We start from the raw sequence: 26,888 nt of genomic DNA on the forward strand, positions 1-26,888 counted from the left end.
TCTGTTCATGCCCTGAGAAAGATTAAGGACATGACATCAATGGTGATATCATATTAAAAATGAGAATATTAGGAAAGAACTTGGCATTGTTAACATCCAGGAATGTGTTAGCAGAGCTGATCTCAGGTGGTATGGTCATTTCAACAGAATAGGAGAGAAAAGATTAGCAAAACAGTTGTTCTCTACCAGGTTGGCAGGAAAAAGACCCAGAAGAAGACCAAGATATAGGTGCTTTGATACAGTAAAAAGTGCCTTAGAAGATAGAAATATAAGATCTGATAATGTTGGAGTCTTGACAAGTAACAGATTGATTTGGAGAAAATTGTAGATAGGAAGTTAATGATGTTGTAAATTTTTCATGTACTATCATATCCTGTACATTCCCCCTTGAGGATACATGTCAGGAATTTGATGATGATGTATTATCTATGATGGATCATCTATGATGGATTTGCTAAAGGGATGTCATGTTTTAGTAATCAGCTTACTTGTTATAATAAGGTGACAGCAACATTTGATGCAGGAGATGGATATACAGTAGCATACTTTATGCTGCTGTATATCCATACTGCATGACAAGTTGATAGTCAGACTAGAGCAGATGGGGTTGAATATTAGACTAGTCTGTTGGATTGGAGTTGGCTGTTTGATAGGTATCAACAAGTTGTGTATGCCGCAGGAATCTGTTTTAAGGCCATTGCTGTTTAACCTGTATGTTAATGATATTGAGGAAGATTTGATGGGGATATTCAGATGATGCAAAGTTGGGACAAACTATGAGGTGTAGATCAGATGGTGTGGTCTTACAAAAAAGACTTGATTAGACTGAGTGAATGGCATGGAGTGGGGATGCCAGTTTAATATTGTTTTGAAATTTAGAACTAGTAAGGTTTTAAAACTTAGAAAACAAAGATGGGATGTAGAATTTACTTTTGGTAGGGATATATTATTGGAGGTGCAGGAAATAAGAGATCTTGGGGGATTTTCAGTTATTTGACTAGTCCATTGGATTTGACTAGTCAAACATTGTCAAACCAATGTTTGACAATATATCCTGCCAAAATTATGAGGACAAAACAGTGATCATAGATGTCAGGAGATGCTGGTTTCCTTATATTAGGCTCTGATTAGATCTCATATGGATACTGTGCACAGATTTGATCACCTGTTTTTCAAAAAGGATGAAGAGATGTTGGAGTGGGCCCAGAGGAGATTAACAAAAATAGTTTCTGATTTCTGGAAAGTTGAATATGAAGAAAATTTGAGATGATGCAGTTGCAGAGTTTATTGGATAGGAGGAAGACAGGTGCTATGATAGAGACATACAAGTTAGTAAGGGATTGTTATGGGATTAACATTGAACAAGTTTTTCATAAAATGGTGGGAAATTGGGGAGGGGGGAACAAGAGGTCATCCCTGGAAGCTATATAAAGAGGGCATGAGCAGGTTTTTTGCATGGAGAGTTGTGAACGATTGGAATGCATTGCCTGAGAGTGTTGTACCTGCAGAGAATTTGAATGTGTTTAAGGTGTGGAATGATGAGCTTGTGTATGACAAAAGGGACCTCCATGAGTCTGTGACTTCATGGGGTCTTGGGATAATAATAATAAAATATCATTGCCTCCTTTTTTGTTTATTTGCAAATCTCACATAGAATATCTTATAACATTTCATTAGTCATCCTCTCTTTTGTGCATATAAAATAATATCTCTTTGTGAATAACTTTTAAAAAATTGAGTTTCCTCTTATGATCATTTTTCACTAAGAAAACTTTTTGAGATGAGGATAGTATATATTTATAATTACTAGTTTACTATAGTGAATTTCCTGTAGAATATCGTTGTAGCTATTTAGCTTTGCTCAGCACATTTTGGTAGTTATAGCAGTGTTGTTATATATTCGACCATAGTTCTTCTCAGTAATTAAAACCAGGCTGAATGTGTACTTCAGTTTTATGGAAAACTTATGTTGAGAATTAGGATATAAAATCCATGCTGCATAATGGAATAAAACATTGGCTCCTCTAAGTAAGGTTTTGTACTTGAAAACTTTTACAAACATTTTGGAATTCAGAATCTGTAGTTTTGGTATGTAATGTATGTGTTGAAATTTTGTCATGTTGTACCATCATTTTGTATAGGAAGTTAGTAATAATGTAAATTTTTCATGTAGTACTATCATATCCTGTACACCCCTTGAAGGTACATGGCAGGAATTTGATGATGTATGTGTTGAAATACTTGATATCTTGTAAAATTTAGCAATGAATTTACTGTTTTTGTATTTCTATATCTGTCAGTAACTAAAGTAGAATCTATACTTGGTAGAAGAAGGTTAGTTTTTTGCATATGTGAACAGGTTTGAAAGAGAATCATTTTCACGACATCAGTCTCAACATGTTAGCATTTGGAATGAGTTGCACAACAGAAAATAATGATAAAATGGAGTAAGGTAAAGAATAAAGTTATAGCCAGTATTTTTTTAGCAAAGTTTAGTTTTTTAATTTTGTTTTGGGTTAATTGAGATGGGGATATCATTAGTCTGAATTAAGGTAGAAATAAAGAGTAATAGGCAATAAATTATTATTACATTGTTGATTCATTTGGAAATGAAGTTAGAGAACACTTCTGTAGTTATTCATCTCTAGAAAATACTGCCGTGATGTAGTTCATGGTTGGCCTTGTTTAATTCATTTGATCTCTTAAAAATATTCTGTATTAAGACATTCTGACTATTGGACTGTTATATTGATAGATTAGATGCTGCTGATGTGTTCTTCATGTACAGAATATTGTAGGAGTTGTACAGAATATTGTACACCTCCTACTTCACTGGGAATAGTGCAATGCACACCACTGTGAACTGGATGAGAGCAAAGTGGGAATGCTAATGGACAAAAATTTCACCCAACAGTTTTTGCAAGGGACTGGAAGACATGATTCTGATGCAGGAGGTGGGCTTACTTGCTTCCTGCATCAACAGAGTCATGCCTTTTTTTTGCATGTGTTTGTGGGCTTCAGTGTATTCTGTGAATGAAGCTGAAGTTTTTGTTTTGAGCTACTTGCAATAAGTTTTTATTGCCCTGCACACCTCTTGGAAAACTCATGACCTTGAATATCGGGTGGGATTTTTGAACACAGTGGTTAATGAAGGCTATAATTTTAACATGGATTATTTCTGGGGGAAAAAAATCACCTGTTTGAATATGGAGAATAGAGTATTCTGACTATGGAAGGAAATGAAAGTCTTGGAGATCTCACTCCGGAATGTTGTGGTGCTAGATAGCATGAAGTCACTGGCTGAAGGAAGGCATTTCGAAATCAAAATTTCACCCAAGTTTCATTTCTATTGAAGATGAAACTTAGATGAGATTTTGATCTGAATTTTCAATAAGAGTTATCTCAGCAATGTGCATGCAGGTGGAGGAAGAAGAATAACTGGTTAAGAAAAACTCCAGAGTAAGGGGTGAGTGGAGAGGTTTGTCAGGTATATTCTCTCTCTCCCTCTCTCACTTTCTTTTTATGGGGGGGGGGACAGAACCACTGTATATATATATATATATATATATATATATATATATATATAGTGGTTCTGTCTCTCCCTATAAAAAAGAAAGCTACAGAAAAAGAAGTCCCTTCTTTTTCTGTAGCCTTTAACAGTGATATATAGAGTTGACATTTTGATAGGAAGTCTCTATTTTGCTTTTTACATTTTTCATTTTTATTTCATTTCATTTTTACATGTAAAAATAATTTTACATTTTTCTCTTATGTTACATTTAACTATATGGCATATACTATTGCTAATAACTTTTTTTTTTTTTTTTAAGATACTGTTTGCAACTGAGACTTTTGCAATGGGAGTTAATATGCCTGCCAGAACTGTAATATTTGATAGCATCCGTAAACATGATGGACAGCAATTTAGAGATCTTCGGCCTTCAGAGTATATTCAGATGGCAGGGCGTGCTGGCCGACGTGGGCTTGATGAAACAGGAACAGTGATAATTTTGTGTAAAGGAGATGTTCCAGAGGCTTCAAGCTTATCTCTAATGATGCTCGTAAAATCCTATTTCATTCTAAATGTAGTGCATAAAAAATATAATTCCATATATATGTTTAATGATTTTTAAGGTTCATGTTGTATAATCTGTAATAATCATAGTTAGTTTAGAATAATTTTATAAACTTTAACCCTAAGAAGCTACACATTTGTCTTCTGAATACCTTAATTCATTTGCCTCATGTTTACACTAGGTGCCTGTTATTTAAATTTTATCACTTTTGTGTTATCTACTTCAGGTAAGATAGTGCCATTGCATAAGGGCAGTAGCAGACTAGAAGTGTCTAATTATAGGCCAGTTTGTGTGTCATCAGTAGTTGTTAAGATCTTGGAGAAATTAGTTAGGGACTGTATACAGCATTGGGCAGATGAGGGTAATGTTATCTGTGAGAGACAACATGGATTTGTGAAGGGGCACTCTTGTTTTAGTAATATGCTAGCCTTTTATAATAAAGTTACAATAGCAATAGATGAGGGAAAGGCATATACTGCCATTTTCTTGGATTTAGCAAAGGCATTTGACAGAGTGCCACATGATAAGCTGATATTTAAGTTGCAGCACCATAGTTTGGATTTCAGGTTGGTCAACTGGATTCAGGATTGGCTGTTTGATAGGTATCAGAGAGTTGTGTATGGTGGGGCAATTTCAAGGAGGCAGAGGGTTACAAGTGTGGTCCCACAGGGCTCAGTACTGGGACCTATATTGTTTAGCCTTTATATCAATGACATTGTTAGTGGATTGCAGGGGGATATTCAGTTGTTTGCGGATGTTGTGAAGCTGAGAAGGGTTATTAGTAATAGTGCAGATATGGCAGTCCTGCAAGAGGATTTGAATAATCTAGACAGATGGGCAAATGAATGGGGGTGTCGGTTTAATGCAGCAAAATGTAAGGTCTTGAGGTTTGGGACACATCGATGGGATGCTGCATACTCTATTGGAGGAGCTATACTGGAGAAAGTACTGGAGACAAGAGATCTGGGGTAGATGATTGATAGAAACCTGAATTTCAGGGGACATATTGCTGCAATAATGAGGACACTGAACTGCAGAGATAAAAGAGTTATCATTCCGTTGTATAAGACCCTGATCAGACCATTCTTAGACTATTGTTCTTAGATTTGGTCCCCAGGATTTGAAGTGGATAAATCTATTCAAAGGGTACAGAGACAGATAACAAAGATGGTTTCAGGACTGTTCAATGTCAGTTACGAGGATCAACTGAGAGAATGTGGACTGTAGAGTTTGGTCGATAGAAGGAGGAGAGGTTATATGATTGAGGCTTTTAAACTGTTAGAGGTGGTTACAAGGTTGACACTGGAGAGTTCTTTTACTTGGTTGAACAGTAGAAAGGAGTGATGACAAGGGACCATCCCTGGAAGTTACAAAAGGAAACTGTGAGCAAGAGGGTGGTTGAATTGTGGAATGCATTGCCTGATAGAATGGTGAGAGCGAGAACGGTCAATGAGTTTAAGGAGTGGTATGATAGACTTTGTGTTTCCTAGGAAGGATCTTCCACTATGAGTCTTTTGACTCCTTGGAGGCCTAAATAATAATAATAATAACTTTGAGACAGAGAGAATTTTCAGTGATTTGAGAATATTGTAGCCAAGAAGTGGTTTTATAATGAACTTTGAGATCTTCAGCCTGTACAATATTATATGAGGTTTGTTCAAATAGTAAAACTTAGTTTTGTCGTTTCCTTTCACAATGTACAAATTAAAATTTGTCATAGTTATTGGACCAGCTTTAGTCTGAGTTGTGATTATGTCACTGAATATGTCCATTAAAAGTGGTAGCATGATTAAAAAGCAATCCATCCAACTTAGAAATGCATGCGATTTCATAGTCATTATTGATTTGCAGGTAGTAGAGGCAGTATTCCGAAAATATCTGATCATAGCTGTATTTATAGGACAGTTGAGGTATATGTATTCTAATATAGATATTTTGCTCTAAGTGCAGAGATCTGAGTCAACGAATTTAAATCTATGCAACTTGGTTGGCATTAGTTGGATGCTGTGCCATGTGCTCCATGGATTTTTGTGTCAGCTTTGATGCTGCAGTCTCATATGGAAAGTTCTTCTGGAATCTGGATGGTACACATGGTTGTGGAGAGGTGGATGCAAGTGAGATTTTGCTGGCCTCATACAAAAACGTTTTTTTCTTCTAGAAACTTTGATTTTTTTGCACCCCAAAACCAACTAACCAAAATATGTATATTTACAGACTAGAATTTTCAGATTGGATTAATCATCCTGTCAGAGCAGTAATAAGTTTCTATGAAATTATTTTACCCCAGTCATAGCTATATTCCTTGAATATGATAGTCCATTGAACTTGTTAAGGGATGATCAAATGAGATGAAACTAAAAATTTCCTTTTTTTTTTTTTTGTCAGTAAAGCAAATCTGTATTTTACCCTACTACTACTTGTATGTTACTTTTCATTTTCAATAAAAAAAAAAATCTCTCTTCAGAATTTGCAGTGATAAATATCAAAGTTTTGCTTTAATCATGTCTAAGAATATCTTCTGGCCAATTTTTATGTAAAAAGCATAAAAAGTAACCATAAGCTAGTTTTGTTTTTTTAAAACATATTGTGTTTTTGTTGTATTTTTTTTTTAAACATACAATGTATGTTTCTATTGTGTCATTTAAAAAACTTAGTGGCAAGTTTTTAAAAAAAAGATAGAGCAAACAAAGCAAAAAAATCTTATTTTTTTTAACAGAGTATTTTGTTATATTAATAGTAATTCATGACATTCTTTTTAAAGGGTAAACCAACAAAATTGGAATCTCAATTCAGACTTACGTATGGGATGATCTTAAACATTCTGATACAGAAAAGACGTGTAGAGGATATGATGAAATGGTCATTTGCTGAGACTTCAAATCAAAAACAGAGTGGACATTATGAAGCTAAATTAAAATTGGTGATGTCTGCTTTGGCACATATTCCTAGTTTGAAATGTAACATGTGTGAAAGTGACATAAAGGAATATTGCAAGTTGCTAGAATATCATGATGAGTTGAGGAAGGAAATTATGGTAGGTTTATTAGTATTTATAAAATTTATGAAATAAAGTTTATTTTAGTGATTTTCTTCCTTGACTACTTGTATAATAACTAAAACGCTTTTTTTGAATGTTAGTCAAGTGGGTTTTTAATTTAAATTAAAAACCCACTTGATTAACATTCAAAAAAGTGTTTTAGTTATTAAAGTTCATTTTATTTTATTTTTCAATTTTATCATTAATAATGACTTTTAGAAGATATATTTTTAAAAAGATAAAGCGAACAGAAAAAATCTTTATTTTTTAACAAAGTATTTTTTATATTAACAGCAATGCATGATACACTTTTTAAAGGGTAGTTGAGTAACCAATAGTTGAGTAATAATCTCCAATAATTTTATATGTTCTATCAATCAAAATATTTTACAAAATTCTGAGCAGCCTTATGTTCATTTATAGTGCAGTCAGAAATTCTTTGATATTTCTATTATTATTTAAAACTTTCTTTGTTGATATTTTTTATAATTTTTAAAAATTAAAAAATATTCAAAATATATATTAGCAATATACATTTATATTGTATAAAGATATATTGTCAAATTAATTGTAAAAGATTAAAAGAAGAAATCTTTTGTTCGTTATCATATAACTTATTTTTACTGATATTTGGGATGTATTCATTGGAAATACATAGCTATTTGCTGAATATTCAAAGATGAAGAATGCTATGAAGAGCAGTGCCAATGTTATTATCCTTATCCAAGAGGATTAAACAGAATATCTGCAAAAAAAAAAAAAAAGAAAAAAAAAAGAGCTAAACATTCAAATTGAAATTTGAAAGTAAAGGAAGGTTTACTATGTATTCATTGATAAGGATATACAAGAGGAGGTGGAGGAGACAAGAAACCTGAGGGGAGGAGGGATGTAAAAATGACATTTAGTTTAGAAACCGTGTTACAAGAAATAACGGAAAAAAACAGCAGATTATAGCGGTGATAAAGGATATATTGACATAGAAATAAGGAAGTTATAGTTCTGCAATATCTGTGATGTCTTGATCAAATTGTATGGACTGTTGCAGCATGTGAAGTCAACAGCCTCTATATGTGTCTGTGTGTGTATATATATGTGTGTGTGTGTGTGTGTGTGTGTGTATTTATATATATATACTCACACGGACAAAGAAATTAGCGCACCAAGAAGGAAGCATAGGATTCAACTGAAATTTTATTGGTGTAATGAGACAGGTGAGTGATGCATATGATGGAAAAAACAGAGCTGAAGAACAATTACAAAAGGATCTGTGGTATGCAATCCGGTCATCATCAATAGTGCATTGCACCACCTCGTGCGGCGTTACATGCTGCAATACAGTCCGGCATGGTGGCTACCAGATGCCTGATGTTGTCCTGTGGCAGACTGGCCCACATGTTGGACGCTGTGCTCCAAATCCCGGATATTGTGGCACGGTGGGAGCTGGCATTTCAGCTGCTCCCAAACATGCTCTATAGGGGACAAGTCCGGGGAGTGGGCAGGCTATGGAAGTGTCTGTACACGACTTAGACAGGCCTGGGCAACCCGAGCCGTGTGTGGACGGGCATTATCCTGCTGGTATAGCACTCCTAGTATCCCGGCCAGGAATGGGAGAACGTGGGGCCGTAGGATGTCGTCCACATACCGCTGCCCCGTCATACACCACGTACCACTACGAGAGGTGATCGGCTATCGTTGGCTATGGCTCCCCAGACCATAATGCCTGCAGTGCGGGAGGTATGATGACCCGGACACGATGATCATCTGTCCCCAAGACGAAGTGGCACTCATCGCTGAAGACCACACGTCGCCAGTCTGTGGCATTCCACGTCGCTCTCACCTGGCACCACTGCAAACAAGTCGGCGATGTTGCGGTGTTAATGAGAGCACATGTAAGGGGTGCTGGGATCGTAGATTCACCTCTGCAAGGCATCGGGAAATGGTTCGTGGGCACACAGGAGCCCCTACATCTGTATAGTGGACCGGGTCACCGTGGGATCCCTCCGTGCTTGCCGCACGATCTGTCGATCCTCTCTAGCGTTGGTCCTCCTGATCCAACCGGTGCCACTCTGCCATGTGGCAGTGCCAGAACACGTCTACAGCTCCCAGCACTGTCGGACGGTATGGTCAGAACAGTTCATGTGCATGCCTACACGGCGCACCAACCACCCTCCGGTTTTCAGGCCGATGATCATGCCTCTGTCAAAGGCCGTAAGTTGCTTAAATTGATAAGTGACAATAATGCCGGGTAGACACTCTGGTGTCTACCCGGCATTATTGTCACTCTGTACTCTAGCTTGCGTCGGCTGGTGCTTTTCACTTTAATCGGCTATCGACTACATTCCAGCTTTATAAGGCTGCTGGTTCGTGCTTGCAGTGCCACCGCAGGGTGTGTGGGTATGCACAGTCACACCAAACTTTGATCATTTGCATACCATCCCGCACACTATAGCTATTTGCTTAGTTTCGCCATTGTACCATGTTTTCTTCCAGGTGCACTGATTTGTTTGTCTGTGTGTGTGTGTGTGTGTGTGTGTGTATATATACACAAATAGCTAGTTATAAGATACATCACAACCATAACTTGCTTATGCTTGAGTAAGAGATTAAACAAGAATATAATTTTTAGCAAGTAATTTACTTTGTAACCAAGTAAAAAAACTTATCCATATTAACTATAGCTTATCCAGTGTTATAATAATAAGGTGATATGCATTTTTTTTGCTTGTACATGGATAATATATTACTTTCCATTAATTTAACCTTATCCTTATGGGTGGGGTTCCTGCTGATGAAACCCCAATTGAGATTGAAACTAGTTTGGACATTGACCCGTCCCATAATGCATTGCAATAGTTGCACATGAAAGGAAGCATGATTTGTATTATGGGATACTAAAGCAGTTGATGTAAGGTCAACAGGCTCTGTATACAAGTAGCCTAGTTGTAAAGATACTTAACATGCAAACTTTCTTTGCTTACACTGGATTAAACAAGCATATAATATCTTGGTAAGTATAATTTACTTTGTAAAACAAAGAGAAATAACTTTCTACATTTCGCATCCCTGGAGGTCTCTCTTAACAATAATACAGATTACAGTGGTGTGCAGATTTTATTTCCTAGTTTTAGAAGAAATAAAGAGATTTTGGAACAGGTCCATAGAGTAATAATTCAGGTAGCATGTAGAAATTCTTTGACTGAACTTAAGATTAAAACAAGGAGATAGACTTGCTCCAACACTTTTTTTAAATTTAGCTTTGGGATACATTATCTGATTGTTTCCAGTAGATACTAAAGACACTAATAAACAAATCAGTGCAGATTGTATCATATGCAGATAACATTAGCATCATGTTGAGAAGCAAACATCAGAACAAGCATATTTGGAATTTTAAAAAATAGCACAAGAAATAGGGTTAAAAATTAATCAGCAAAAGCTAAAGTAGCGATTAATAACACCAGGTTTAATTATTTAACTGTTACAGGTGTGAAAATTGGGAACATTAAATAGAAAAGAAAAAAAAATTAACAATTTAAATGACCAAAGAAAATATTTGGCTCAGTAAATGATAATGGTTTTGGATGACAGAGTTGGAGTAAACAAATCTAGAGGCCAAGGCTCACATACACCCGTGAGTTATATTAACTATAAGTTCAAAAAGTTGCAGTGGACTGGGTATGTTTTTTTTTTTTTTTTTTTTTTTTTTTTTTTTTTTTTTTTTTTTTTCATGTGGAAAATGACAGCATTCTTAAGAAGACAATAAATAGTAAAATTCTTGGTAAAAGACAAAAAGTAAAACCAAGAAAAAGCTGGATAGATGTCATTAGTAAAGATTATTACACACCTCCAGGGAGTCCAAAGACTCATCGAGGGAGGGTACCTACTCTACAACTCTCCGTATCCACCAACCACTACCACCTTCATCTACACTAACGCCATCTACTGCCGATCGCCACCACTAGTATTTTCATAGTCAAACATCCATGACCATGACAGGATTCGAACTTGCAGCCTTTTGGCTGGAGAGCGGATACGCTAACCACTCGGCCAACCAGGTCAGCTAGAACATCATATTACATTGTCCAAAAACTCGAGAAATAAGGTTTTGGATGATAGGTTTGGAGTAAACAAATCTAGAGGTCAAGGCTCAGTTTGGGCTGTAGATCCATAGGAAGAAGAGTGTTGAAAGATCTGATAAGCAACTTCTATACATCCTGCACAACCAAGATCATATTCCTGTTATAGGCTATGTGTGTATGCAAATTCTTTAAAATGACATAAAATGACATGACAAGAAATATTCTTTCATGTTTGTCAGAGTAGCTGTGTTCTGCTCCATGGTATGCTTTGCAGATAAGACATGCAGCTAAACCTTAATCCTCATTTCTTTTATGAGTATCACTATGATTTTTTGATAATTACACAATTTCTTCCACTCAGACCAGTATAACAATATTTGCAGCAACAGTACATTTTGTAGATACTGAGATATTTCTGAAAGGGTTGCTATCTTTTAGAAGATCTCAGCATATTGCATCATTTTTGACTTCCTTATAAGTAGTTCTAATATTTAAATCTCAGTTAATTAATGAAGTTAAATGAGTATAGTTAAATTACATTCCACCAAAGTATTAAATAAGGTAGTCTCTGTATCTTACCATTTTTTTAGAATAAGCATTAAGGATGAATTGATTATATGAATTGTTCAGTTCTTCAACTCTTGTGATTTTTTTTTTATATGATCTCCACTCACAAAAGATTTAGTAAACCTTTAGTAGATTAGTACCATGAATGGGTCAAGGTTTTTCTCCCTTCCCCCCCGTTTTTTATTAATTATATATGTTTTATTTTTTACTATAGTCTCGAGAAAACTTTTTCTAGAGACTCTTTTTTCTCTGCCATACTTTTAAGCACTCCACCCATTCTGTCACATTTCGTGAAATAGAAGGACTGTACATAGGACTTGACATGCTATCTCTATCTCTCATCACCATCTGATCATTTTCCTCATTTACCCATTTTTTTTATTCTTGCTACTATGTGTGCCGTCTCCCACCACTTACAACCTCACTGCATTCACACTTGCATTTTCTTCCTTTTCACTGTTCAACTCTTCACTGTCTTACTTCTTACAAAAAAAATGTTAGTTATAATGGTAAATAAGGAAACATCATTTAGAATATCTGATGGAGTGATATTCAATTCTAAAAGTTTTTGGACTAAGCGTGAAGTAATTGTGATATAGGAATTAGTTGTTTTTCCCCCCTTTAATATTAGGATAGATAGAAAGTTGAGGTGAAAGAAGAAACTTATTAAGTTGAGAAACTGAATATTATATTCTGTAGGAATTACATAAGAAGGAAAACTTCTAGAAGACAATAATAGACGGAATGAATGAATGAATGACAAAGAAAATTTGCTCTGTGGATTTGGAGTTGAAATGTGAAGCAGTGTTGAATAGCTGGTGCATGTGTTTTAACATATTTAGAGCAGAGTGATGGGAATTGTAAGTGCTAAATCTGATGACCATGGAAGTATTTGTAGGACTATGCAGACAGCAGAAACGAACATGTGTGTGTGTGTGTGTGTAAGAGAGAGAGAGAGATTAGAGTGAACTGCTGAGAGATGAGTCAACCTAGTTGCTGTCTTCTCTACTTCTCTGTCTTCTCTATTGAGTCAAGTATTTTTAGGGAGCTCATAGGGCCACCACCTCAAACACTAGTCCAGTGTTTAGTGGTTTGATAAATTTGTTATTTGTAATATGTTTATGCTTAGAATGATTGGAAGTGAGAGTTATTCCAAGAAGAGAAATCTTATCCAGAGACATGGGTGTTCTTAAAAGTAAGACTGAAAGAAAAAAGATTATTTTTTGCAAAAAATGATGAAGGGTTGAGTTTTACTAGCTTTGAAGAAGTGACGAATGTTTTGTTAATAGTTAGGATTGTGAAAGTTGATATTCTGAAAGTGTTGATTTGTATTCACTGATCTTAAATGAAACAGAAGTGCAGTGTTTTTATTAGCAGGATTATCAGAATCCCAACTGAAGAATGGTTTGTCAGAAGTTAGGATTACAGAATATCAACAGTATCAGTATTGCTGATATGTAAGTTTTGTTGATTTGTGTAGCACAAAATCTTCTCAAATGAGATAGCAGTGCAGTTTATTGTCAGCAAAATTGTGATTAAATTTGCAGTCAGTTAATGTATGGAAAGAAAAATATTAGTATTAGTCGAAAAGTTTGAGGATGAAGATCTATCCACATCTCACATAATGCATGATCAAATTAAAAGCTGGCAACCCAGTTGCAGAAGTTGGAAAACAGACCATATAATGGGAAATTACTTAAAGACCTTTGTTCTTCTAAACATGATCAGATGCCTTAGAAATATCAAAGCAACTACTTGAGATTCTCCAAACTTTTCTATGACATTTGTCCAAAGGTGAATGATATGATCAGCAGTGAACTGCTGTTCTTAACAGTGGCACAGTCTATACTTGTGATCATTCATCAGTTGAGAGACTTTCACGGTAACATAAAGTAGAGTGTTATGGTTTTTTCCATTAATTCAGAAAGAACTAAAGTGAGAGAAACTGAATGGTAATTTGGTAAAGATTTGTTACTCTTATAAACAGGTTGAATATGAGCAAATTTCCAGAGAGGAAATTTGCCCATATTCAGAGAGTGAGACAAATATCATTACAATAGGAGAGAATAAAATGTGCTAAAAACATATGCGAACTCTGGAGCATGGATGTTTAGAACAATTGGAGAAGTATTATCAGGACAATGAGGCATTTTGGTATCCAGTTTGGACATGATTGTTCTGATCTGTTCCTGGCAAAAAATGAAATGGGTATTGAATGCTGTGTGTTTAGAGTGGCAGGAGGACATTTACCAAGATTCAAGGCAAGAATTTGAAGACATGATGCAGGAGATTGGCCTTTTCTATAGATAATAATGCAATAGAACAACCCCAAGTGAAAAGAGGTGAAAGTGGAAAAAAGTTACTGCCAGTGGCTTTGACAAAAAATCAAAAAGCATAACTGCTATATGGACACCATGCTAAAAGTGCTGACCTTTTAAGCCCTTTCAAAATTAGTTTTGGATGTGTACTAATCATTTACTTGCACCTATTTTGCACTAATTTTGAACTTTAGTATAAGCAGAAAAGGAAGATGATTATTATGAGAAGCAGATTGCAGTATGTCCAGTTCTTCTCTTTCACACACTTCATAGAGAAATAAAGCCTTAGATAAGAGAAGAGAATTTAAATTAGAATGGGAGAATGTTTCCATATCAGTAAGAATTACTTATGTAGTACATTAATTATAAACATTTGAATTAGAACAATAACCCAGTGTAGGGAGTTAAAAAAAATCACCAAAATCATTATACTTTATATTGTTATAATTCCAGACAAAAATGGATTTAGAATAGCTGTGCAAGTATTGTTCCATCAGAGAAAAAAAAATCATCACTAGATATTGGTCTTATCAAGGTGAGGAAAAGACTGAGTGTTTGTGAAGTGGTTAGGGTTATCTGGCATTCTGTTAGGTATGTGAGCAATTTGTGTAAGATTACTGGTGGTAACAGGTGCCTCATCGCTGTAAAAATAATCATAATATACAATTATGTGTATTTTTATGGTTGCTCCTCTATATTGCAGTTCTTAGTCTTGGTTTTGTAGATTGGCACTCATTTAATCATAACTTAAAATTATGAATATTTTTACAGCATCTTTACTTTACTTGATGGGTCATTATATTTAGAAAAGGAAGCCATTTGGCATTAAAATCATCAAGAGGAGGACTTCACTATTCAGACTAAAGAAAGGATATTAAATGGTTCAGAATGAATAGTGGCATTAGGAGAGCAGTAGAGATGGCAAATGAATCTGATAGAATTTGGCTGAGAGATTTTTAACCAAAGTTTAGACAAAAATAGTAAAATCATGTGATGAGGAAAACTAGAATGATCACTGCTTGAAGAAATTTGAATTTCTTTTAGAAAAAGTAGATAAGGTTTTGCAGAATAAAGATAAAAGCTGAACATTATTGATGTTGGAACTAGGAACACATATAACTGCAGAGTAAATCTGAAGATTTTGGGAGGTTTGTTTTTCCACATGTAATCTGTTTTTCGTGGTCATTGTTTAAAACGATTTGGAATTGGGAGAGATGTGGAATATGCCATGACGGATTCTTTACTAACCCATATTTCTATAGTTAGATGGCACTTTATTTGACCCCCCCTCCCTATACACACACACATATCCCTAAACTTGACTAGTGGTAGCATGATTATTCATAAGATCATTCTCTTCTGCCACTACAGCTGTGCTATGGAATGAGCACCATGATTTCTACACATCTTTTCCAATTGATTAGTTGTTCTGATTATCTTTCTCTGACCTAATAACTGAAATTAGGACCTTCATTCCCCTGCTTTACATGCAAAATCTCATCCTCTCTCCTTGATTCTCCAATAAGTTGTGTGCCATGATGAAAATTCAGCATACCTTAGGGATACCTGAAATCAAAAACCTATACATTTCACTTACAAATGCCACAGCTCATATTTGGGGGGGGGGGAATATATACACACACACACACACACACACACACACACACACACACACACACATACATACAGACATCCCTCAATTAACGTGGTTGATTAATCCCTTGATGTTGCCTCGCATATCAAAATTGCGTTAATCAAATATAATAATCAATGGTAAAAAGTACAATTTGTCCATGATCGATTACTGTATTAATAGTTTGTTTTATGTGGTACTCTTTTAGGAAAGATAAAAAATGAATGCAAAGTAAATGTTTAATAAATACTTGTACCTACAAACTGCAATTTTTTTTATCAAAATAAATTATCAAGAGTCGTTTGAACAGTTTTAGTTTTTTCTTATTTGCATAAATTCTATGATAACAAGCAAAATGACTCTCTAGATCTCGACAAACAAGCATTCTTCGATTAACATCTGAATCCATATCCATTACTTGCTGCTGAAGCGATTCTAAACTATGAAATATTCCATCCAGTTCTTTGACTGTTATTTCCTTTGGAACCTCGTCTTCACATTCCAATTGTTTGTTGTCTTCATATGCACGTTGTTTTTTCAATTTCAAGAAGATCATTGTCACTGAAATCTTTTGAATTTGAATCCAATAATTCTTTAACATCTTCTGAATCAACACGATCGAAACCAAGGTCTTCACCAATTGCAACGATTTCTTCAATCATGTTGTTCACAGGATTTTGAAACAACCTAAGTCATTAGCACACTCTGGCCAAATGTTTTTCCAAACAGCTTTCATGCAGCTAGAAAAATCTGCTCCCATGAGTCATGAATGTTTTCAATTGCGTGTTTAATGTTAAATATTTCCAAAATTCTTGGAGTTTAATCGCATTTTCTCTTGTTGTTGTTTCTACTGCCTTTGAGAATGTCTTTTTAAGAAAATAGGCTTTGAAAGTTCCAATGATGCCCATGTCAATAGGTTGTAGCAATGATGTTGTATTTGGTGGTAAAAATAAAACTTTCACATTCTCACACAGATCATTAAGAGAATTTGGATGACCAAGTGCATTATCTAAAAGCAAAAAAGCTTTGAAAGCCAAGTTATTTCTCTTGCAATAAGCTTCAACTGCCAGGCAAAATAAGACTTAAACCAATTTTCGAATAGACTTTGGGTAGCCCAAGCCTTCTGATTTGCCCACCAAATTACAGGTAAAGAGTTCTCATTACATCCTTTTAAAGGTTCTGAGTTTGATAGACAAGCAGCGGCTTCAGTTTAAAATCTCCATTAGCATTCCCTCCAAGCATAACAGTTAAGTGATTTTTTTAATACTTTATAGTCGGGCTGCTTCTTTTTTTGATGTGAAAGTTCTAGATGGCATTTTTTCCAATAGAGGCCAGTTTCATCTGTATTGAAAATTTGGTGGTAATTGTAATAATTTTCTTCGATCATTTTCTGTAGCTCAGCAGAAAATTATCAAATACTGTGAATTTTGAATTGTCTTCTTTATATTTAGTCTCTTTAAGTCTTGAAAACAGGCTTAGAGCTTTGGCCATGATATTATAGGCATTAATTGGAATTCTCTTTTGATTGCAGTCTTCCAGAAATAATCATCAGATCTTCCATTTCAACCATTATAGCACTCCGGTTACATGTGCATTGCATACTTGCAGATGTAGATGCAACTTTACCTTGCTCGCAATACTCATCAGCTTTGGATAAACTAGTCCGTATTGTAGACTTGTTAAAACCAATTTCGCTTCCGATCTTACTTTTACTTTCATCACGTTTGAATCTTTTAATTATATCAAGTTTTGTATCTAAAGTAATTACTTTCCTCTTCTTTTTTTCACTTAATGACCCGGTTGTGAGATTGCTCTTATTCTTCGACATGATCAATGGGTTGTAAAATTTACGAAGAACGTAATTTGTAAATACGTACAGAAGAACAACTGGAGCTTGTATTACACCCACTCTTAATGCTGGCAGTGAAGTAATTGGCTGGCATTCAGGCTCTGGGAGCATGGCTGAGAGGGAGGAATGACGTAATCATGCTCACGCCACGAGGCTTGCATGTTTTTGCATGGTAAATTTAAAGTTGCGTTAATCAAAATTCTTGCCGCGCATATAAAGGGATTGTCGCATTTAATTTCGGCAAATTAATCAAATCCTGCGTTAAGCAAGGAATACCTGTGTATATATATATTTATTATTATTATTACGTAACACCTCCAGGGAGTCCAAAGACTCGTCAGCTTTCTGTCTTCACCAACTTTAACTACCTTCATCATCTACACCAATGCCATCTACCATCAATTATCATCACCACTAGTATTTTCACAGACAATCACAAACATCCATGCCCACGGCGGAATTCGAAACTGCAGCCTTTTGGCTGGAGAGCGGATATGCTAACCACTTGGCCAACCTGGCTGGCATATATGCCGCAATCCAGCATTCTGTTACCTTGCTAAGGTTATTTGGTGCAATTTCTCTCATTCTGCACTTTATCTGTCTGAAATTCAGACATTCACCTAAAGATAAGACTGAACTATCGACATTAGTCTTCTCTTCTGACTCTTATATAGATGACCAAGGAAAATTCACCTCCTAACTGGTTCGGATGGTATCCCTCCATTTGTGCTAAAAACTTGTGCGCTCCAGAATTAGCACCTATCAGCAACTATACAAGTTGTCATACTCATGTGTCATCTACCCAGCAGCATGGAAGCATACCTTTATCCAGCCTTTCCCTAAAAAAAGAGGACATAAATGTCAGTCATCAAATTATCATCATGTTGTCCTCACTTCAGTGCTCTCAAAAGTATTGGAGAGTCATTAGTAGTCAACATCTTCACACATGTGCTCACCAATCAATGATTGTCAATGTAGGTTCTGCCACTCACATCCCTTTTATGTGAGGTATACCTGTACATGGGGAAGAGGAAACCTTTCAATGATGGTTCTGGCACTTTTCATTCTTATTCTTTATCTTTGATTTTCTTTCTGTATTCTTCACTCTACTTTTGCCGAGTCTATCCCATCTTCCAGACCACCATCACCGGCATCCAATGTCTTGCCACTGTGTTTGTCATGTACTGCAACTTGCGAACATCTGAAAAGGAGGATCCTGGTAGTCCTAGCACTACTTTGGCTTCTGCTTTGGCAGGATAGGGTGTCCTAGATGGCTCAGCCAGGATCATTTAACTAGTGGGCTTGCCTGCATGGGTCAAGGATGTTGCTGCAGGTCTCCTTTCCTGTGGTCCACAGGCAGGATTCAAGGCTTGCTGTGGTGCCTGCACAGCATCTGGGGTATCTCTGGCATTACACTCCTTAGTGTAGTCATGTCATTGCTTGTCAGAGAGTAGGTGTCTATGTTTGACTTTATGGTCAGTGCAGGGGGGGGAGAGCTCTGGCACTGTACTAAACTCCTCCCAAGAATGAATACTTCATCTTGAAAACTTCAAACTTTTCTTATAGTATGCCTCTAGAAAACAAAACGTTTTTAGATTCATACTATCAGAGTGGGACCTCCTTGATGTCCTTGGATGAAGAAATATGCTCTGAACTCAAGCATTAAGGAGTGACAGTAATAAGAATCAGAAAAAGACAGCAATAGTTGTGCTGTATAACTCTATATCCCAAACACCTTACAGTGCTTTAAATGTTAGAAATATGGTTATTCTCAAACTGCCTGTAGTGACTCTGCCATCTTTGACTGAAGTGCCAGTAAAAAACATGAGAATAAAAACTGTAAGAGTTAAATATCAAAATTCTCTAACTGTGAAGGTGACTACCCAACATTCATGCCAAAGGGGATACAAAATTAAAAACAGAACAGTATATGGCATATCAATAGAAAAAGAGGCAGTAGCAATGACATCTGCTAACCTCCTCTTACTCTGAGAAGACAACTGTAAAGAAAATCTCAGTTGGGACATGTAAGTCAAGTCCCACTTTCTCACAACTACACCCCTGAAAGATATGACTTGTTTGCTATATCTTTTGAATGAATGAAAGAGAAAAATCCTTACGGACTCGCTCCTGAAGATATGCCAGAAATGGTCCTGCTACATGAAAATTCCCTTATTAAAAGAATAATGGAATGCGAACTACAGAAGTTCAAAGATGTGCCTTCAGACCCTTTATCAAGTGGCCTGTCAACAGATAGCACAAATACCTTCACCCCCCCCCCCCTCAGAAAGATAAAACAATTAATATACCGAGTGCCCTAGGGGATGGAATTGGATGCTGTTTTCGGTATTTTTCCAGAAGACAAAGAAATGATGGATACTGGCCATCCACAATTTTCCAAAAAGAAGAAATTCAAAGACTAATGAAAACAAAATCTCTCAACATAGGAAGCCAGTAATACTGCCAAAAAGAAATGCTAGAAACATTCCTATAGTGGAATTGTCATGGATTCCAATACAAACAGATGATATCAAAGCTCTCTTGCAGAAGTAGAAACCAATATTCTTCTTTCTACAGGAAATATACCTGAAGCTTGGTTTATAGTATAACCAAGTGAAAAAAACTTTCAACATCTATCTCTAATCGAGAGTATTTTAGTAATAAGGTGTGATACCTTTTGACTATTTCCATATGGAAATATGATCTACATTACTTCAACCTTGGTATCACTTATAGGTTTGGCCCCACTGATGAGACCTCAATAACGATCAAAACCGGTCCGGGCAGTGGTCCATTCCCATAATGCATATCATTATACATGTCTAAGGATGTGCTCATTACATTGTGTAATACTAAAGCAGCTAATATGAAGTCATTAGCCTCTATGTACAAGTAGCCCAGTTGTGAAGTTACTTCGCTCACAAACTTAGTTTGCTTACACCTGGATTAAGGATGAAACCAAGAATATAATTAATTTCTCGGTATCTTTAATTTACTGTCAAATTGTCTCCTACTCTACAGATTATCCTACTCCCAGCCATTCTCACTCTCATGTCCTGTGGCACTACAATGGTGCCAACTGGGATTAGGACTTCTATGCCTTGTCTAATTATAGTCTAATTATTGCTTCCACTTTTCTGATTCTAGCACCTGCTCTGATCTTATAACAGAATTTATTCTTGCTGCAATGAGTGCTTTTATTCCCCACTCCACTCAAAACTCTTGACCCTTATCTAATCCCTGGTTCTCCAATAGTTGTGCTAAATCAGTCTAAGCTAAAAATGCAGCATATGACCAATGGCTCAAGTGAGAAACTCCATCCTCTTGCTTAGCAGACACTACATATTGTAACAACTGGGAAAAAATTAACAAATCCAAAGCAGACTTTGCAAGGGCCCAAATATACTAAGCTTATCTCCTGCTCAAATGGCAGTCAAGCTTTTTCCCTTGCCAAGGCTGTGGGATTCAACTTCTCTCCTTTCATATTTCTACCTGACATCCTGATGGTACAATGGTAATATCTCCTAAAGATAAGGCATACCTCTTGGCATCAGTTTTTCTCCTCCAACTCTTCCATAGATGACCAAGGCTGATCTCCTCCCACTATTCCACATATTATCCACAGTATGCTTCCAGTGAAATTTTGCCACAAGAACATCAGAAAAATACTTAGTATCGTTGAGACCAATAATTCTCCTGTCCCTGGTGGTATTCCTCCAGCTGTCCTTAAAGTTTGTGCTTCAGAACTTGCATCCGGCCTTGTATCATCTTTTCAAGAACTCATCCAGTATTTCTCCAGCAGTTTGAAAGCAATATCCAAATTGTCCAGAAAAGGGATATAAAGTCAACCATCCAGCTATCACCCTATTGCTCTGGCCTAAGTACTCTCCAAAGTAATGAATAAGGTTATCAACAGCCAATTGCTTTGCTACCTGGAGACTTGCCTATTATTTGGTGATCACCAATATGGATTCTGTCATTCTCATTGTACAGCAGATCTCCTAGCCAACCTTAACCCTTTGAATGTAGGACACTGAAATGTTTGGAGAAACTCACATATCAAAATATCAAAAGCATTGTTGCTTTTGATATTTCCAGGGCATTTAATTGAGTCTGGTATTATAGCCTTCTCACCAAGCTACCATCTTATGATATTCCTCCTTTCCTCTGGGAATAGATTGCCAACTTCCTGTCCAGTCGAACATTAAGGATCATGGTAGTTTCATTTCTTTTCATCAAATATTCCCAACTTACTGGATGGTTCTGGACAGTTTCCTTTCATCAGATTTTTCAGTCAATGCTTCCATGATACTTCTATTCCAATAGATACTTCCATGAGTGCTACTCCACTGAACTGGTCTCTGATAACCCTTGACTTTCCTATAATGTTTGTGAATGGAGAGGAGAGGGGGAGTAGTGTGAGAGATGAAAATATGAGGACAGAAATGCAAAATGGTTAGGGAAACACAGTATAAGGAGAGTGGATTATGGAAGCAGTACATAATGTATATATGAGGATGTATAGGAAGTAGTTGAGTCTGGCGAGTTTTATGGGAATGAGGGGTGTTACAAGTGACCTGGTAGGACAGGTGTTGAGAAACAGATGAGGAGTGGTATAGGTAGGACAGGTTATAGATCAAGGAATGACTTGTTATGCTCTGGGGTTGACAAATTATGCAAAATTCTACTTGCCATGGGACGAGGGATGTATTCAGCCAAGAACCCCCCCCCACACACACATTTTTAATTATTATTATATTTTCTAGTAAGTGAATAGTAGTTCCATAAAGTGAGTACAGGTATCATTGCTTGAGGATTGTTTCCTTTGTGTGAGAACCATTCTAAGGTGGAATTAATAAGAATAGAAAAAATACTAAAAAAACATTAATTTTATTTTGGAAAATATAATTGTTTACTTATTTAAATTAAGGGGATATTAAATCCCACATTGTTTTAAAACCGAATAAGAAACTCAAAGATAGGAATCAGAGAGTTTCATGCTGAATATAGTATAATAAACTATAAAAGTATCGGCGACTACTAGCGTGAGCTAATGCAAGTAATCCAAGTACATAGTACAAACTCAGGCAACTCACAGCATTGGTGAATAATTGTTTACATTTCTTTTTGTTACTAGAATAGCTGTTTATATAATATGCAAAATACTTTGTTATTTTAATTTTTAAATTAAAAAACAAATACATTTTATTTGGAAAATTACTTTTTATTAAATAAAAAAATATTCAATCTTCCAATCTGCAGGTACTCACCAGCCAGCAAAATAAGCTTGCAGTGGGCGAGCTTATTTGTTGAGCCCTGGTTGTGTTTTTTTATGAATAGTATCAGCAAAGAGCATCAGAAACAATGATGTAGTTGTTGCATTGATTGCATTTATTGGTTTTCTGATAGTTTACCTCAAGGGCATACAGGATACTCTGACAGTACCACATGATTAAGTTCACATTATTGCTAATCTCCTATCAAAATTTTCCTCCAGATTAGTCTATTATTTATCGGCACCACCCCAGTATTGTCATATCTAATATTTCAGTCTTCGAGGGCACTTCTGACTAAATTGGTTCAGTTTTTTTTTCATCTAAGCATTAAACACCAGCTTTGCTAACTTTCCTCTCCTCTTCTGCTAAAGTGGCCATACCACCTGAGATTATCTATGCTCAACCATTCTTGAATACTAAGAATGTTGAGTTTCTTCCTAATATCTTTATTTTTAATATGATTGTCATTGATGCCATCTGTTCACTCCTAGTTTTTCTCAGACCTCTCATATTTATTGCAATTCCTACCATATTGGAATCCAAGCACCATGTGCCTCCTGTAGTTTATCGAAAAAATTACATCAGAAAATGACTAAATAACTTGCACTAAAAAAGTCTTCTGGTCCTGATAGCATCTCTCCAGTTGTTCTCAAACATTGTGCTCCAGTGCTAACACCTTTGACCATATCTGGCATCAAGTCCTGCTAAACAAATTGCTATCTGTCAGTCCATTTATAATTGGGTAACTAGTTTTATCTCTGGTAGTTGAGTACATTGTTCTCTCTTTGAGCTTTGCTACCAATTCAGAATTGCCTTTGGGAGCTCTGTCCTGTCACCTACTCTTTCTACAGTACTCTTAGCCGCCACTATTCCTGTCCACAGTTTTGCAGACAATGGTACTCCCCCCCCCCCATCTTATTCATTTGATAAACTGCATGCAGTGTTTAGACATCCCATGCTTCAAGATCATCTACAACCAGTGCCTTAAAACCAGTTTCTGAAAACATCTTTCTTTGATGAGTTGAGGACAACCGTCACCATTATTGCCACCAAAATGCAGTCTTGCCTTTTCTCTTACAGAAGAGATCTCAACCATATACAAATCACCAGACAAGATCAGATCTCTCTTTCTGAACTAACATTTATCTCCAGTCTTCTCTCTTGGAATAAACACATCACACCAATACAAAAAACCAAGGGAATAAAATTCCCTTAAAAATTCTTGATGCTATCCAGAGGAGAGTAATTCTGCTCATAAAGGATCTCTTTCTTGCATATCGACTTCTTCTATCTCACAGATGCAATATTTCAGCACTGCATTTGTTCTACAGATACTTTGATGGCTTGGTTGGCTGAGTAGTTACCACACCTACTCTCCAACCAGTAGGTGGGTTCAAATCCTGTCATGGATGGTTGTGATTGTCTTTAGGTGGGAGATGAATTTCATTGCCTGAAAAAGCAGCTTGAAAAAGTGTCTGATCTCTTCCAGGAATCTGTAGAACCCCTTGTTCCCATAATTTAAACATTTTGGACATGTTGGTTGTGTAGTAGAAGTGACATATAGACTTGATCTGAATATACCTGATTTCAACAACATGGAAAAGCAAGAGCTGCAGACTTTGCAGCTACTTTAGATTGTTTTTTTGTTTAAAGAATTTTTCAAACCTTCCTTCATCATGTAAACCAAGAAGCGATCTGTTGATAATCTGAAGGATATATGTCTATATATATATATATAGACAAATAAGTCAAGTTTGTGCCTGTTTTCGTACTTGGGAAATGGAGTAAAAACCAGGTTTAAAATAGCTTGGTATCTTTAACATATATTATACCCAAGGTAAAAAAACTTTCTACACATATACATATATATATATATTTTTTTTTTTTTTTCTCTCAAATTTAAATAGCATTCATTGTAGCCAGTCTTATACACAGATGGCATGGTTTCCCTAGGAGTTTCATCACCCCAAAATAGCCAAACTTGCCAAAAGACCATGTGCAATTATCAGACATAATACAATGGTTTCATAGCCTTAGTTGCTTGGACCATATTTCTCAACAAACAGCCATTCATTATATTTATTTTCATACAGTACTTTTTAGTTATAGAGCCTCACATTGTCGTTTCTGTAGTTTCTGAATTGTTTACACGTCCTGCTCAGGTGATGCTAGTTGAAATTATTAGGAAAATTTTAGCATGGTAAATGAACAGTATCTATGTAAATAGTTCCTCAAGGATGCATAAACCTTAAAACTGCTTTTTGCATTTGACCTTAAGATATAATAGTGAATTGAATTGCCTCATAGAATTAGCATTTTGTTCTGTGATTTTGTTTTTTAATATCAAGTTTAAATTCAAATTGAATTTTTTCTTTTATATATTCTGATGCTCATTTATTTATTTTTATTAATTTTTAAGCACTATATAACATCACATTCTCAAGGTGCTAAAATGTTGACTCCTGGACGTCTCGTAGTCATCACCACATCATATCATCAGAATGTTTTAGCTGTTATTCTTAGTGTAATCACCAGTAGTAAACAAAAGAATTTTAGAGTTCTTGCAGTTTCTGAAAACTCTCATAATTCTGAAAAAAATGAACCCACTTTAGCTAGTGCTGTAAAAAGACCAAATATTTCTGAAACAAAAACAGAGAAAAATAATTCTACAGAAGAATGCTACAGAAAGCCATGGACCAAGAAATTGTTCTGCCCAGAAAGTGCTTATGGACATTTAGTTACTGATGTTACAGCAGATGATCTTCAAGCTGTATGTACTAAGTCTATTAAAATTGAGCCAGAAGTGATTATCAATGACTGGAGGAAAAGACAGATGCCTCGTTTCATGTAAGTATTTGTTTTGATATTCACAAAGATTTTATGAGAGGATAAAAGTATTCATGGTTTAATATAATTACGGCTATTATAGCCTGTTTTTGTTTAGGAGTGTCCCTTATTTTAATACATTGGCTAACATTACTCAAAAAAGGGGTATATATATATTTTTAGGGCATTATGGGTGAGTACAGAAGGCAATTATGGCAGAATAAAAGAGGTGGGAAAAATTTTGTACATACCTTGTTTTTGGTTCTATGATGCCTTCCAATTCCAAGATCCTGCTGAAGGTTGTTTATAAACGGGGGGAAAGAGGGGGGAAGGAACATGGGGTGTGTGTTTTGACGCGGGAAATAAGTTTGGAAACCCGGGTTACTATTAATAATATATATATAAATATATATATATATATTATTTTGTTTAGGGCCGCATTTTTTGTGGGGGGAGGGGGGGGGAAACGAAAGGGAAGGATATCCTTATATGGAAACTGGGATAGGAGTTAACGGGGTATGGACCATTTCGGTCGTCATCGGAACCTTGTCAGAATGAGTGTAGGGCTATGTTAAGGCTGCAAGTTGCTATATATCCGGAGTGCTTTTTTGGAATGGAAATTGGTCTTTAGTTTTTAAAAAGATGTCGGGGAAAAAACCACTAAAGACCAATTTCCATTCCAAAAAAGTCGCCATTGGCTCCTTACACTCAGAGCTCTCCAACGTTCTTAACCCTGAACTTTGGTCGATTCTCTCTGGCATTTTGGAAACCCCCACACAGAAAGAATTTCAAAAAATAAAAAATAAACATGTCAAGAAATATAACAACCTGATTAAAGACAAACCACAACCACAAATTCAACCACTCCAGACAGTAGTAAACCTCTCTTCCAAAAGGCTCAGTGACGATGCCGTCAGCGCACTTAGCCTCGGCCGTAATTTTGCCATTGCTCCGAAGGAAGTGCCAGTGCTTGATGTAAGGGTTAACATTGAACGTGGGATCGGTCGCTTACCGTCGGAGATAGCCAACAACATCACACTTGACATAGCCAACATCCTTGCCCATTCTTCGCCTCCAAAAAGTAATTTATCGTATGCCCAACGCACAGCTCACTTGAAATTACGGAAAGAAAAAAGTATCGTCATCACCAGAGTGTATAAGGGTAATGCCACAGTCGTTCTTAATACCAGTGAATACAATCGCAAAATGAATCTTATCCTCCGCGAT

At 36.0% G+C, this 26,888-nt stretch overlaps 1 protein-coding gene across 1 annotated transcript in view; it reads left to right on the plus strand.

Moving 5' to 3' along the window:
• The window catches only part of tst (superkiller complex helicase subunit twister), a 362,155-nt gene that overhangs the window by 252,294 nt on the left and 82,973 nt on the right, over nucleotides 1-26,888 (plus strand). Inside the window, exons 18-20 of the mRNA XM_090399997.1 lie at nucleotides 3,831-4,061; nucleotides 6,838-7,110; nucleotides 25,255-25,682. Coding sequence (XP_090256123.1) covers nucleotides 3,831-4,061; nucleotides 6,838-7,110; nucleotides 25,255-25,682 — 932 coding nt within the window. The remainder of the gene's footprint in view (nucleotides 1-3,830; nucleotides 4,062-6,837; nucleotides 7,111-25,254; nucleotides 25,683-26,888) is intronic.

Source organism: Typopeltis vanoorti, chromosome 1, assembly GCF_054136105.1.
Source record: "Typopeltis vanoorti isolate ZY-2024b chromosome 1, IOZ_Tvanoo_1.0, whole genome shotgun sequence".
NCBI lineage: Eukaryota > Metazoa > Arthropoda > Arachnida > Uropygi > Thelyphonidae > Typopeltis > Typopeltis vanoorti.